The sequence below is a fragment of the Amia ocellicauda genome, chromosome 19 (genome assembly GCF_036373705.1).
Source record: "Amia ocellicauda isolate fAmiCal2 chromosome 19, fAmiCal2.hap1, whole genome shotgun sequence".
Lineage (NCBI taxonomy): Eukaryota > Metazoa > Chordata > Actinopteri > Amiiformes > Amiidae > Amia > Amia ocellicauda.
In genome coordinates, this window is record NC_089868.1 from 15,528,911 (window position 1) to 15,545,766 (window position 16,856).

General features: G+C 37.9%; 1 protein-coding gene across 2 annotated transcripts; it reads right to left on the reverse strand.

The window, feature by feature from the left end:
* Positions 1-3,265: 3,265 nt before the first annotated feature.
* Positions 3,266-14,562, reverse strand: mknk1 (MAPK interacting serine/threonine kinase 1). Of its 2 annotated transcripts, none has more exons than XM_066691915.1 (14): positions 14,463-14,562; positions 13,441-13,503; positions 12,465-12,567; positions 11,890-11,991; positions 11,540-11,637; positions 11,268-11,347; positions 10,672-10,745; positions 10,267-10,371; positions 9,922-9,977; positions 9,402-9,497; positions 8,973-9,167; positions 8,656-8,820; positions 8,071-8,114; positions 3,266-6,523 (listed from the first exon to the last, which is right to left on the reverse strand). In XM_066691915.1, the coding sequence occupies exons 1-14, from the start codon at positions 14,511-14,513 to the stop codon at positions 6,292-6,294; spliced, it is 1,464 nt and encodes a 487-aa protein (XP_066548012.1). In that variant the 5' UTR covers positions 14,514-14,562; the 3' UTR covers positions 3,266-6,291. The 2 variants fall into 2 exon arrangements, with proteins under 2 accessions (XP_066548012.1, XP_066548011.1); XM_066691914.1 differs by having other exon boundaries at positions 11,890-12,012.
* Positions 14,563-16,856: the final 2,294 nt, after the last annotated feature.

Consider the following 16,856-nt stretch of genomic DNA (forward strand, 5'->3'; position numbering starts at 1 on the left):
TTCTGTTTGACAGATTATATTTGTGTTATAAGTCTTTGTTCGCCATTTAAAAACATTCAAAAAAGTGTTTTAAACAATGCATTTCACAGTTTAATCATTTCAGCATTCCATTTCAAGAATATTTATCCTAAAATACAGATCTGGAATGAATAAATGACCATAGAAAACAGTATTTATAACATAATATATTTTACAATACTCACATTAACCTACAAAACACATATCTCCCCCCCATAAATTGGGAACTTTTGTTGCTATATTCTACCAGATCAATGAGAATTCACAAAATCAGTGTCATCTAAATAAAATGCAGATTACCATCAATGTTGCATATATTTTGGAGGCTAATCATTCAATTAAAGACATTTGTTGAGGCAGGACAATCCTGCATGTTTGAAAATCCCTCTTCATATTTAAACACTGATGAAGAGGAACACTAAAGAAATTCCCAGACTTAATTCTTTAAGGATATTTCGTTTAATATTAAACTTCTGTAATAAAACTGCTGAAAGCTTGTCAGTATAGATAAAATTGTCTCTGTTACCTTTCACCCATATCAGTGTCAACATCTAATGTCTATTTCTGTCAGCTGTGACCACGCTGGGTCACCAGTGAAAAACACAGCTAAAAGAAAAAAGACATTATAAAAAATGTTTCACTTATAATTAATTTAGATCATTGTCGGAAATGGTGATGTGTAACATCACAAATCCAGCTTCTGCAGACTCTGTGTCCATGGCAACGTGCCCTCTTCCAGAAGTTGACAAAAAGCATAAATCTTACCAGAGGTTCATTTTAAGTTTGATATCACTTTCTGTCCAGTTATTAATCTCAAAATTCACAGTAGCGCTCTCTGTTTGACATATTTTCCTGCATTGAGTGTATCGAGAAACCAAACGTCTCGACAAGAAACCAAATCTCATTCAAGCAAGATGGTCCACTTTCTGTCAAGCAATTTTTAATTCTTCAGATACTGCAAGAATGCCTAAGGATTTCAGAGACTGAAATATGTAGCAATAGCCTCCAAGTTAATGTTATGCCATAAATACTGTTTATACCAGTTCATGTTTATATCAATTATAAATATGTTTTGTCTGCATATGCGGAGTACATCAACTTTTACGAGTACTCACTGGCTATATATTATAGCCCATTTATAACATATAGTTTATCTTATTTTTTAGTAGAATATCCTGCTCATAAGATCAAGGTACCTTTCTCTCTCAACTTGAAAAATATTTCATGATGAAGTTTGTTTTAATTATTCATTGATTGATACTGATCGATTGATTGTGACATTCCTCCATTATTATTCCCTTCTATTACATGTCCATTCAATCTAATTGTTCCAGACTTTGCTATAGAGTTATAGAATTACAGTCCAGGATAAAGCACATATATAATGAGGGGAAGAATTACCAGGGATCGTGTTCATAGCCAGTCAGACTAATTTGATGGGGTATCCTATATGTACATTCTCATCTAAGTGGAACTTCTCCAGTTGCCTCGGAACCGGATTAGCAATTGTACCCGAGAGACTAGAGACAGCAGTGGTCCACAGTAAATTACACCTGTGCAAATTTACAAACAGCTCAATTTGGCGCAAGCAATGACAATCGGCTGCACTCGTATATTTTACAAAAAATATATATATATACATTTTACAAAAACAACAAACAATACAGTGTATATATAAATGCAAACATAAACATAAACATTACAAACATGTATTTATATATAGTTGCATGTATGTATAAGTGTGTGTATATATAAAAACAATTTGATATAAAACTGCATGTTTAGTCATGTTATTTTTCAAATTTACACATGTATATATGAATTTATATATTTATTTATATGCATGTGTGTATATGTATATTTATATATTAGACCTATGTAGATCTAGAGCTCTGGACAAAAATTAAGAGACCACTCCAAATTCAGAAATCAATGTTAAGTGGTCACTTAATTTTTTCCAGAGCTGTATATCTATACATGCAAATATATTAAAATATCTACACACTTAAATATATTTACATATATGCATTATGTATGTAAAATGCATTCAATTTAGATTAATTTAAACACATTCACCTAATGGGAATTTCATCTTGTTTTCATGTATAGTTCAGAATTTGTTCCATTGAAGGGATGCACTCCTGTTCACCACCAGTTTAAATCTTGAAACAGTGCTTTATTGGTTCAGTACAGAAAATGTATCGAAAGTCCCGAAGGAGCTCAAGGATGAAAGGGAGACGTTGGCACCCTGTGGCCCTGGAAGACTAGAGGTGACTTACAGGAATGTGGTCAAGCAAGTGCTTTTGAAGGCTTCTTCAGTTGTGCATTTGCAGCAGGCTGTGAAGAGCTCATAGTTGCTATAGGGATGGAGTATCCATGGCAACTGTGCGGAGATGCTGCTGAATGCCGTTTACACCAGAGGCGTCTAAAAACGAAGTCAATAGGCTGAAATACATGTGCTACCTTTGTAACTCGATGCTCAAATTGTTCTCTGTAGACTGTGTTCAGGACTGACAACACCAATAGGTTAAATAAAACTACATAGCATTACACTTATGACTAGTTATTAATTTTGCTGACACCATTATACCAGACATTGTACACCTTATAATGTAATTGCATTCATATAGAATTGAACCGCCCACTAGTGAATAACGGACCACTCCTGACACCTTCTTCACATAGACAATCTTTAGGAAAAAGTGAGACATAAAAGGTAGTATCTGAGACCAGTGTAATTCACATCCTTTGAACTATAATGTGAAATAATCTGACCATTTACATGCAAATTAACAATTTAATAAATGGTTTTACTCCTATCTAACAATGATCAGATCTTTTTTTAATCTGAAACCGGTGGAATGTCACACTTGGCAGAGTGAAGATGTTAAACCCCTTGAAGTACTCCTAGCTCAATTGCTACTCAATTACAAAGGGTTGCCTATAATTAGTTTGAATTTTAATCATCAGCATCAGCTCTTTATCCAATTGAGTCTGTGTTCTGTGTCCACACATTTGTCAATTGCATAACTAGTCATTTAAGGCGCTTTACACACACAACATTTACAACAATTTAGTAAGTCTTTGCAAACCCATCTCACATGAAACTTCAAAAAATACTTTATTATAATTTCTGGAAGTGTGTTTTGGTGTAATTCAGTACTTTTCATTAACTAAATTTCTTAAGATGACCAACATCAATCTGCCGAGGAATGGGACCGAAGGTATGAGAAAAATACCAGTCATCTTGCATTAAAACGTTTTAATACAGAGAAAGAAAAGGTCAATCAGTCAGAAATCAAAGAGAGCATCCATTTTCATTCCTACACACAAGAACGTAACAAATGAAACATTAATGTGAGCTCCACAGAGGCATACAAACATCTCAGAAATGCATCACATTAGGCATAATGTATTCTGTGTTAAGGATCCACATGAACCAAAATCAGTCTTTGCAAAGAAAAAAGGGCCTAACCTTATCTTTCTCACAAATCATGATGACAACGTCGTCTAGATGGAAGTTGAAAACGTTAATAAAAGCCATCGAATTCTACATCGCCACTTCAAACCACAACAGTCTTCTGAGAGGGGAAAATCATACTCCCAAATCGTATAAATACCACCCACTAAGTCCCAGCAATACAGAATGCATTTAAACATCTGAAGTTCAGGGAAGGTTCAGCCAAGTTCATTCGCTGGACATGTAAGTTCAGTGTATTATATGATGAAAGATAATTTACTCTTTGTATCTCAAACAAAGAGCATCAAAAAAGGAAATCAGAAATATGAGAAACACATTTTAGCCCAGCTTCTCTACAAATAGTAACGCACTCAGGAACGTACTCTCTAAAGCAGGGGTTTTCAAACCGGTCCTGGAGTTCCCCCTGCCCTGCTGGTTTTTGTTCCAACCGAGGTCTTAATTGCTTAATTGAATCCTTAATTGACCTAACAAATAAATATACCATTCAATTAAATAATTAAGACCTAGGTTGGAACAAAAACCAGCAGGGCAGGGGATACTCCAGGACCAGTTTGAAAATCCCTGCTCTAAAGGAACAAATTCTCTCTTATGTACTCAAAATGTATTGCTAACTTTAAAAGGCAAACATTAGGTTACTATACAGTTCCAAAATAGCTTATTTTAGATATTATTATAGTCAATTTGTTCAGCTTAAAACATATTCCCAGTACTGTGCAAAACAGTCAGAATTCCTTATCAAATAGGTTTTCATATTTGTTCAAACAAAATGGCAAATTTCCTGAGAAGGAAGGAAGGAAGGAAGGAAGGAAGAAACAAAAAAAGAAGAACAACGTTATCCATTACCTCTTCCCATTAGATAAATGTACTCTATTTCTAATGTATCAGCAGGTACTGATACAATTCACCAACACCAGCCACTGATTTGGTCAGTACTTGACTGACAAGCTTCAGATGAACACACAATAGATATTTTAACACACGGGGAAACACTTAAAACACCACAACTTTTTAATGCCTCAGTTTTCAGAGAATTGTTTATGAGCAAATGGTAAACCCTGATGAGTTGTGCTTTAAAAGAATAGCAAAGAAACCCTGAAAATATATACATAAAAGACTGGAAACTAAGAACAATTCCTTTCCTGCAAAAATGTCTTGAACAACTTTGACCCACATACAATATATACATATTGAGAGAGAGAGCAGGAGTAATATGTACAGTCAATTCGATTTCACGTTAAGAATATCTAACAAAATATTAATATTTTACACCGAAAGCAGTCATGTATCATACATATAAAACAATGCAAAAATCGATATTGGGTAAGTGATAAGGCAAATATAAAAACAATACTGAAGTAGATAAAATCAAATCTGTTGGAAAGCATCTTTTTAATAGGAAGCCAAAGTTTAATTTGTGCAATACTGAGGTACTGTGCATGTTATTTCAATGATTGGCTTCTGTGCACACTGGAATACAAATCATAATTGTACCAACTTACACTTACGTCCATTGTGTTTTGTTTTTATCCCAAAGGATACTGAAGCACTAGATATATTGGAGGAAACTCAATTTATCCAACACTGATATGAAAGGATTTTGGCAATAAACCTTGCAGTCCATTGGTGAAAGTACATAATATGTCCTTTCAGTATAATATCCTTCGCAGGTTTAAAGATATTACTTTAAATAGACAGACAATGCCTGCCGCCTAAAGTACAACTGGCTTACTTATTCATTTCCCTTTCAAAGAATACCAACAGAAATCATTAAAATATCTGATGAATGTTTATTTACTTACATTCAAACATCAGGATAAAATGCAAAATGGCTCATCAAAGAATATATAAAAATATTAAAGTGCTTGTTTGTTTGGTTTGATGTTTTTGGTTATGTTTCTGCTGAAAAGGTTTTCTTAAGTCAAGTTAAAAATAAATAAATCCAATAAACCTGTATAAAACAATTATAAAATAAAATAAAAACAGTTAAGATCTGGGACTCACCATTTTAGGGCACAGGAAAACCTTCCTTTTTAAAACCTAAAATGACTTTCCTAAAATAAGAGCTATAACTCTGAGTGGTTAACACTAAAACCGATTTTAAGAGCACAATCTGATTATTTTCTAGTATTCTAAACCTGACTTCTCCACCACATTAGCAGCAAACGTCTCATTGTCTTTAAATAGTTGCAAATGTAAAACCCCAAACCCTGTACAAGGCTACATATTTCTCATTGCTATATGCTCACTTACCATTAATGCACAATTGCCCAATTCACAGCTCGTTTTCAGAACAATATCGCATTCACACAGTTTTATAAAAATAAGCAGGTTAGAGGCAAGCGATCATGACATTCCTGGGATCCAGAGATTACGCACAATGAACGCCTTGTCACTGCCTGTTACTCTGCTAATAAAAACATAATAATACAGTAAGTGATCGGTTACCAGCAACTTGAATTGCGTTTCAGCACGACGGCCTACTTAATCTGATTCTGGCCTGCTGCTTTAGCTTTTAAAAGTCATTTGTATCAATACCGAGTTGATTCACTGCCCTGTACGTACAGCATACGTTTTATATATTTTCCCAGGTGAGGAAGTTTCAGCTCATTTATCACCAGGGCTGAAATGCACAAGAGATACCGTGAGGAGAAGATAAAGACCTGCAATAGACTTACCACTGGCCGGCACAACCAGGTGAACGCTAGCATTCGCACAACATGTTACAGTGCCGTCAAACAGCTAGGCTAGAACCAGCCCGGATGTGGCGGGGCGAGGCGGGGCGGTGAGGGGCATCAAGTGGCTTCGCCTCCGCCCGACACCTCGCTGGTCGATTGGAAGTCCTCGGCTCGCAGGGCGTGCGTCTGGGCCCGGCGTCTGGCCAGCCGGGAGTTGGAGGGCGGAGAGAGCCTCATGGAGCACACGATGGTGGTCAGGTCCTCGCGTTCCTCTTCGTGCTGGGAGAGTTGGCGGTTAAAGGCAATGGCATCCGCCGCAAACTGGGTGAGGTCTTTGGTGCTGCTTTTCCTGTAGAGCAGGTGGGAAAAAAAGACCATCATCAAACACGTGTCTTTAATTGTGAAAGATTTAAGCGAGACTGTTTAAAAGTGTGTATATATGATTAGTATTGTTTATTGATCAGCAGTCGCCCCTTACCCAGGGTGACATATTACTCACTACCTTATGGTTACCTGAAACCATCACAAAGCAAGTCACATGTCAATGTAGGAAACACAATCTGACCAATATCAAGTTTGAATGGTTATGCAGGAAAACACAAGCACAAGAACAGAAAGGCCAACTATGCAATGTATATTTCTATTTCACATTCATCATGACAAAGATTCAAATAAAAGTCAAACAGATGCTTCTTAGTTTCTTTTAAAATCAATAAAGATTTTACGAGCCGGTCTTTGACAACATGCGTCTTGCTTAATGGAAAATGTATTTGAAAACCCTTGCAGTGATCTTTGTTTAATGTTTGTGTTCGTATGGTGTAAAACATGACAGGGATGATAGGGATAGTTTTCTATACCATATAAGATTATTTCCTTACAAACGGAAATTAAATAACCAACCTAATTGAACAGTTAGGCTGAATGTTCTCGGAACATGAGTTCATTGCCAATGCATCTGCCTGATAATCTATTACACCATCAAGCAGTTGCAAATAAAGGTTATATTTCTGTGCTTTTTGATACAGCTATTAAACTTATTACCAATGACACAAAGACATATAATGCAATGCCCTTTTAAATCCAGCTGTTCGTTAATTAGATTTTGTATTAAAGTCTAGAGCTCAGTTCACCTCAATGCAGCATCTTCCATCTGACAAAGGCCATGTATATAAAGAGCAAAAACTGTCAAAATGACATTTGCAGGCCATTAAACAGCATCTTTAACACTGTTATCTCAAATTATTCTGTGCCCTTTCATTTTCCGCGATTTACTTCCAGATACTGCTGATACTGGAAGGGTGTCAACTGGTCTAACACCGTCTTGTACTGAACATCTTGAATGCAAGAGCAAGAAAAAAATATTTACTTGGGAAGTAAAACCTTAACACAACGCAGCCATTCAATTTGAACTCCCACATCTTACCTTGAAGTCTTATCTAGTTTATTGCTCCATGGCGTGCAACTATTGTATTTTTCATCAACTACACATCACACGTTAATTGAAAGAGCAAAGGGCTTTCAATTAATTTCTGATGTGCATTCAATTAAAAATAGTTGCATCGTTTACCAAATATTGCAAATTTGACTGTACATTTTTGCCTGAAAAACATAACGAGTTCCAACATCCAGACACTGATGCACCGTAATGAACACAGCTGCTTATTAGCGGCAGACAGCCAAACGTGTTAAATTGGCTTTAAAAAGTGATGAGTCATGCTGGAGTGCAGGGACAGAAAGCAAACATGACATTACACTGATGTTCTCAACGATTACATTATTCTTGCATGGCTGCATTTGTGCGCCGATGTTTCCTTTTAATGCTAATACAAAACGCCATTGTTTCTCGCTCTCCGGGGTCTTTGTAATCTCATTGCAGAAGATAATTTGGTAGCTCACCTCTGCAGTACATGTGGGGTAGGGAGGCCTCTTTCAGGAGCATTCTGGAAGAAAAAAGGACACGGACCATCAGAGAGCTCAGGGGGCACAGACGGCCTTCTCTGTGGATAACGAAGTAAACAGGGAGCAGACCTGAAGAGAGGGAGCTTAAAGAGGGTAATTGGTGACCTGACAAAAGTCCAACTTATTTTAAAGCTATAATTTTCCAGGCAGCTTGTTTTAGAAAGTGCATTATGTAACATGCAATGAACAGGTCTTTATAACCGGGGTGTCAGGTAGCAATCACAGAATCTGTAATGGAGCTATTAAAAACGTGTCGCTGCCTAAAAAGGCCAAGGTGCCACAAGGAATAATATTAAATATATCTGCAACCTACTGAAGCAAGCATTTCTATGTTCCGGAAAAAAACATATTACATTGACAATTCAATTTGGAAACCACGGAATGAACTTCAACAGTTTAGCGATCCATAGAAAAGGTATTGTATCTATTATACTACAAAACAAGGTCTGACTGTACCCTAAATTACCAACAATGCATTGCTTTTTACCAACAGAAATCTGGCAATAGTTGAGGTACACTCACCCCCTGCACCCAAGGGTGTTGCAAGACCTGGGTGGCACTTAGTCTCTGTTTGGCATCTCGCACAAGCAGCTTGGAAATGAGGTCCTTGGCACCCTGGGAAATGTGAGCCCAGTCTTTCTCCGGGAACTCATACTTCCCCTCCTGGATACTCTCAAATAAGTTGTTCTACAGAGAGAGAGCAAGAGAAGCCATCATCACCTCTTATGTTAAAAACACTAACTAATATGCTCTTGTAATCACAATTTGTATTGAAAAGAAGGACAGACAACTCCTTAGAAGGCAGACTGGTGTAGTGGATTTTGTGACGCATGGCTGACCTGGCAGGCGCGGCACGTCTCGCCCCGGTCCCAACCGCAGTCGGTGCCACAGTGGCCGGTGAAGGGGGGGCAGCCGCTCAGCAGGATGTAGAGGATGACGCCCAGACTCCACAGGTCACAACGCTTATCGTAGAAAGAGGCCTCGTCCGTGAATACCTCCACCACCTCGGGGGCCATGTACTCCGCCGAGCCACACTGAAACAAAGACCCGTCGCACCATTAGCTTTGGACGACACATTACTTAATTGCTAAACGAATACATTGATTTCAGCTTCCTATGCTAAGTAAGTGTGCTCTGTTCGGTTTCAATAATGGAACCGTCATGCAATATTTTTTTGTGAATTGATATCTATAAATAAAGGCTGACAAAAACAATAAGTATGACACAGAATAATACAGTATAAAGCTGCTGTTAGTTGGCTGGCTCACCGGGGTGGTCAGTTCGGGGGTAGTTATAGGGGTACATGCGCTGCTCAGCTTTACTCCACTCCCCAGGTCAAAGTCACAGATCTTCACCGGAGATACCTGGGGGCATCAAGAGGATAAAAGCATTTCTAGCCAAAACTAAGCTTCTAAACAACTCTTATTTCAAATATCAAAGGACAATTTCTTCAATTAAATCTAGACAACTAGTTCCTCTCTGATGCTGCATTTGATCTGGATTAATGAACATATTTATCGACAATAATAAAATAAAAAATAGATTGCTTCCTCCTAAATTAAATAACAATAATATTGATGTGCATTTTCCATAACATCCGATATTAGCAATCAGAATTATAAGCAGGACTTTCAAAAGGCTCAGGGGGACTGATGTTTTAAATAATATATTATTCAGGAGTGACAGAGTATGTTTTGTCAACATAACAGACATTTTGTCAGGCATCAGAATTAAATTTCATGGCCTAAGGAAAGCACCATGTAAAACCAAGCAAAGCAAGCCTTTTACCTGGTCGGAGAATTCACACAGAATATTCTCAGGCTTCAGGTCTCTGTGGGCAATGCCTACAAAATAAATGTTTCAATTTCAGTGGAAAAGAGGTTTAAAACACAAAACAAGACAGCCCAAAAGATATTTCACGCCCTCGAGCCTTTGCACAGTTCTGTAACCCAGATCAATGAGACAACAGAGAACAGCAAGTCCCAAAGCTCTTAAAGAATTGCTGTGAACAAGGACATGCACTCAAATTTAAATACATCAGGTTCTTATCACAAAGAGATCTACAGCTGTAAAGTGCTCAATATCTGTTATTTTTTAGTTTTTTTGCTGGCTCAACACTAGTCCCAGTCCTACCTTTTGTATGGAGAAAATCCAGGGCCGTTGCGATGTCCCTCACCACGCGGCTGGCTTCTCTTTCATCAAAGTGCTTTCGACTCTGAATGTGCGTCAGGATTGAGCCTACAGTCAATGAACCAGAGAGAAAGGCTAAGTCCAATCAGTACATCTTACATCACAATGTCCTCCAAGAGACTCAGAATGGATCCCCAAAATCAATCATTTATAGAAATGTTTTCTTAATCACTCAATACAGACTGATTTGTATTTTTCTTAAATTATTAACACACTGCCAAAAATTACAATTACCAACATATTACCATATTATTCTACTAGTGTAATCAATTAAACACCCAAGATCTTTATCCAGAAGTATAAAACAAAATAAAAAAATGTCCCTCTGAAAAAAAGGCTGTTCTGTACCTCCTCTCAACTTCTCGAACACCAAATAAAACCGGGTCTCATCTTCAAAAAATTCTATCAGCTCCAGAATATTCCTAAAACAAATAAATAAATACATTTAAATTGCTTTGTGGCTTTCAAACATGTGAAAAATGTGTAATGCTGGCACAAAGCACAGCAGGGTAATTCATCTTTACTAGTGTTTAACTGCAAATCAGTCTGCCTGAGGCAAAATGGAGTAGCATTAATGGAAGTTTGATTGCATTTAAAAAATAAAGAAAAATGAAAACAGAATTTTTATGTTTTTTAAAGCATAAGGGGGGAAACAATTGCAATATCATTTTTCACCAGAAGAAATCCATGTAGAACACAAACTTTGAAAATTAGTAGATATCTTCCATTCTCTCCCTTAACCATGACAAAGAATGATAAATGCTTAGTCACAGTTATGCTAAAATGGGTTTAAGTTTTTAGATTTAAATCTGTTATGAAAACAGACTGAAGATTAAGATATTAACAACAGATTCTGACGATGCAATCTGCAATTAAGCAGAATGCACTGCAGCTAAAGTATAGAGCCACACCCTTTTTCTACCCCAATTAAAACTAAGCCATACTTGGTGCCCTGGCACTGGTACAGTGTCTCCACCTCCCGAAATACCCGGCTTCGACTGTGTCCTGCGTTCTTCTCAATGATCTGTGGGGCAGGAAACACAATATTGTTTTATATCAATATAGATTCTAAAAAAAACAAAGCAAGCCTTCCAGATATGTTATTAAATAACAAATATATGGGTTAACCCATTTATCTCCAGCTATTCTCAGATAACAGACAAAGTACAGACAAATTTAACAGAAAATTTGCAAATAATCTTAACTGGACCCTTACTTTGGCTGCAAACTCCCTCCCGTTCTGCAGACTGACACAGCCCTGCACTTTAGCATAGGCTCCCTGTCCCAGCAGCTCATCGGTCAGCTTGTACAGGTCTGGGAAAACAAAGAAGGAACGACTCCTAAAGTTGAAACATTATAAAGCGCAATTACTGAACTCCTGCAGTACTTTAGATAGCAGAGTACTCATCCGAAGAGTCAAGCCTGTATAGTCACAGGTTCTCTGAAGGACTCAGGTTCACAGCTGAAGCACAACCCAGCTCTGACAAAAAACACTGATGATCCACTAATGTGATGTGACTCTGAATCTCACTGTGGTTTTCATATAAAAGGTTTAAGTTCCCATACCATTAAAGTTTCCAGTGAAACTATCCGTGGCTCTCGTTCTCCGCTTCTTCTTCTTTCGTTTCCCTGCATCTGAAATGCTGAGCGGCTGACTGCTTCCCATCTCTGCGACAATAAAAAGGGGTTCTGAAAAGCAGCGAATGAGAAATACTCCATGGGGTGGTGTTTAGGTACACTGGAGCTCAAGATACCTTCATGTGTAGAAGCCTAAGCTCTTCTACTTAGAGTAAGTCCCAATCTCCAACCAGAAAAGAACAAGAATGATCACTGCTCAAATGATTTATACATCTAAGCCAATCCCCACTGAATCAAAACTATTTGATCCAAGAGAAAACCTACCTAGTGTACCGCCAAAGTTTACCTTCCCTTACCAGAGCAGTGTCTAATATTTCAAGGGGGAAAAAAATCAAAAAAGAGTAACATTCAACACTTTCTAGTGTCAACATCATCACAATGTAATAGACTACAAAATCCTCAATCTTTCCTTAAATCAAAAACTATTCCAAATCATATCAAAGGAAATCGGCACGTGCACATTGAAACACACTTCTAATTTGGAAAAGGGATACTGTGTTTACCTGATGTAGTGCGAGTCCCAGAGGACAGGTCCTCTGGGGTGGGGGGCGTTTGCCCCATGCAGCTGTCCCCCCCTGGGACTGAGGCCAAGGAATTGCTCTGCAGCTAGAAGAGGGAAGCACATTGAATATCAGGACACTGCAGATAGCAAGTTATACTAAGAGACACACACATACGTGGTCCCGAAATACATTCATGGGAAAGAGGAACATCAGAAGTGCGCTTGGTAAAATCCCAGAGACAGATTCACTTCCACTTTCAAAATGATTAATTACTTTCAGACAGGTCACAATGGGATACTCCAGAACTTAAAGTTATAATAAATATCAAAATCTTAAACCAAGTATCTCCCTACTACACTTGTAACATACATTCATTTTAATTTGTACTCAAGCTACAGAGTTTGTAATTTAACAGTGCCCTGAAATAAATAATTGAATTTGAACTCTAAAGATTTTATTGTCCATAGCATCCAAAAAATGTAAATTAAAAACACTTTTTTTTTTTAATGAAATCAGAAATACTTACATTACAAAATAAATACTGTCCTCAGATTCGAATTACAATTTCTGAACTTCAAATGCGTTCCTTCTCGACTGTCTTGTCTTCGATGCTTTTTTAAACGACAGATTTCAAGGAAACCGGTTTCTGTCTGATCGCACTTCACAGAGGCCTGTGGTTTTGAGGTTTTTCAAACGTTTTCTTGTGTATTCAAATCGGGGCGGGCGGGCCCACCCCTTCACAGTGGTTTAGGCGTGTGGTTAACATGGCATTATTTCAATTCCCCACCATTCATAGTGCTTCTTTTAGCATACTTTGGTAGCAGTTTGCCAATTTCAGATATTGAGAAAGGGTCAATGACTGACAGATACATAATAGTGTCAAACATAGAACTACAATGAATATTACAATATGGGTGGGATCTTTTTTCTGCTCCTAACTGCTGTTACATGACATGAAGAGAGGAAGGGTGTCTACCTGGAAGGAGCACTGGATCACCTGCAGCTCTGCAATCTGACTTTGTCTCACCATCTCTGCCAGCTGGAAATGACAAAGCATGACGTCAGCAGATCAAAAACGCTGCGGGGAGGAAGTAAAAAATGCAGCGTCCAGGTCCTCTGTGGTCGCATGTGGAAGCAGAGCAACAAGTCAAACGTGTCACCTCGCCCTGTTCAGCAGGAATGGTGCAATCTCATATATTTGTCTTTGAAAAGAAGATCAGACACTTGCATTTTCGGATACACTCAACACCCCTTTTTATATGGGGTGTTTATATTTGTGTAGGTCCCAGAAAAGGAAAAATACAGACACAGCTAAAAAAGAAAATGTGAAGTATTGGTCTGATGCAACCACGATTGCATGACTTCGGATTAAGTCCCGAGAAGCCAATGATCAAGTCTATACAACGCACAAAACACGGAATAAAACATACACACAATTCATACATGAGCACACACCGCTGCTTCAGTCATAATGCATGATTCAACTATTATAATGAGTTCGATATTTGTGCTGAGGAAGCTTATGCACGGTTCTGGCCTTTATTAGATGAGTTGAATCAGTGACCCAGTTATTCATTTGAAGTCTGCCTGTTGCATTGTAGTTACAGCCATACATCATCATCATCATCATCATCATCATATGTTAATATTATCTCCAGGAGTATTACTGAGCGATCCTTCATAGTTGTATTATTATGATTATTAATAATGATGATATCCAAAGACTCTCTAAAAAGTTTAAATAACACGAATAAAACTAGTTGTAATTATATATATATATATATATATATATATATATATATATATATATATATATCATGAACAATGAATACAACTATATATGAATAGTGATGTATTGCGGCACAACACTGATGAACTCAACTAGAAAGCACAGGCATAGCTAGACGCTGGATGATGAAAAATGGTTGACTATATAAACAACATATCGTCCTTTTTGAACTTTTCTAATTCATTTGCATAATTCAATTTTACGCAAACCTGAAAACTGCGTCCGTATGAGCCTAACTCCGCCTTCAGTCCCTCCGCCATCTTCCAATCCACATCAACAACATACGAGTCCACTCCACAGTCCCCGCTCCCGTTGGCACTGGGACGCCATCTTCGCATGCGCAGAAAACGACGTGACCATTGTGCGCCGCCATATTGGGAAGGGCAGCCGACACACCCTGGAAGCTGGGCAGTAGCTATTGAACAGGAAGGAGTTGTTTAGTCATAGACCTGTTAAAGAGCTTATAAATACAAACTATAACCAATATTATATTGTAGGGAAGTTCAGGTGGTACATATACTATTTATTCAACATTATAGGAATTTGGGATGTGATAGAGATATTGTGTTATTTGTGTTATTTTACAAATGGTACACACCTGACCACACCACTTGCCACATTCTCTGACCTATTCACAGATCTCACGGGCAGAAATGCAAACAAACCTGTAGACGTGTCCTCCCACATGCAACCAAGAATGTACGCATCAGTCTGCTTCCTGAGTAATGAATCAGGGAAAAATTAGTCATTAAAGCAGGTGAGGTTATTTACGAAATGATTGAATTAATATGTACGTTTACACAAATACATTTACACATACTCCCACACACTACATACACATGGTGAGACATTAGGGTGTGTGTGTGTGTGTTGTTGTGTTGTGAACAAATATCTATTAACAACCTCCAAAATCATAGAGATTTGTATTTCCATTAAGTAAGTAACCACAGGGTGGGAAAGACAGATCAGACGTAACCGTATGAATATATAAGCTCCGCAAAAATCAGCTACTTTGTACACAAGCTCACTGGCTTGTCTATTCTTGTCCAGGAACGCTATGGATCCCACATCACCATGAGAAACTATGTAAAGTATGTAAAGTTGGCTGGGTGTTCACCTTCTGTGGAACAGTTCACAGGACTGTGGCATATCCACAAAATGATTTTCCAAGGAAAAAGAAGAAGAAGGAAAAGTACTTAATGTTAAAGTTAGACATCTAATGCATTTTCAAGACTGCACAGACGTCCCACTTAAAGAATGTTGAAAACTGAGAATTCTAAGCAATTTCCAGAGGGAATTATTTCCTACAGTCTGTACTAACATCGAAAGGGAATGTTTCAGGAGGAAGCTCTCCTTTTGATGATGTATAACATTAGAAATGTATAGAGGGATTATTCAGTTGTGCTGCATAAGAACATAAGAACATAAGAAAGTTTACAAACAAGAGGGGGCCATTCAACCCATCGTGCTCGTTTGGTGTTCATTAATATCTAAGTGATCCAAGGATCCTATCCAGACTATTTTTAAATGTTCCCAAACTTTCAGCTTCAACCACATCGCTGGGTAGTTTATTCTAGATTGTGACGCCTCTCTGTGTGTAAAGAAGTGTCTCCTGTTTTCCGTTTTGAATGCCTTGAACCCCAATTTCCATTTGTGTCCCCGGGTGCGTGTGTCCCTGCTGATCTGGAAAAGCTCCTCTGGTTTGATGTGGTCGATGCCTTTCATGATTTTGAAGACTTGGATCAAGTCCCCACGTAGTCTCCTCTGTTCCAGGGTGAAAAGGTTCAGTTCCTCAGTCTCTCAGTAGGACATTCCCTTCAGACCTGGAATAAGTCTGGTTGCTCTCCTCTGAACTGCCTCTAAAGCATATCCTTCTTGAAGTGTGGAGCCCAGAACTGTACACAGTATCCAGATGAGCTCTAACTAGTGCATTGTACAGTCTTAACATTACTGCACTACACTTTTGTAGGAAATGACAAAGCACACTACACTTTTACACTTTTGACAATATACCCTAATATTGTAATATTGTTTGCCTTTTTTATTGCTTCCCCACATTGTTTGGAGAAAGTGAAGAGTCCACATAGACTCCTAGGTCTTTCTCATGCGTTACTTCATCTAGATCTGTACCTCCCATAGTGTAATTATAGTGGATATTTTTGTTACCTGCATGTATTACCTTGCACTTGTCCACATTGAATTTCATTTGCCAGGTGTCGGCCCACAACTGAATATTATCTAAGTCCCTCTGAATAGCCTGTGCTGCCAAGATTGTATCTGCTGAGCCACCTATTTTAGTATCATCTGCAAATTTGACAAGTTTGCTAACTATCCCAGAGTCCAGATCATTAATATAGATTAGAAAAAGCAAAGGCCCTAGTACTGATCCCTGTGGAACTCCACTAACAACCTCACTCCAGTTAGAGGTGACTCCTCTAATTGACACCCTCTGTTTCCTACATGCATGCAGAGATCAACTCTTGCTTTAGTTCAGAAAAATAAATTTTAAAATAAGAAAAAAACATATATGTTTAAGATGCAGAATGCAAACAAATCACAATGCTGTATAATAGGGATCATATAAAATGAGAGCAGATTAAAAT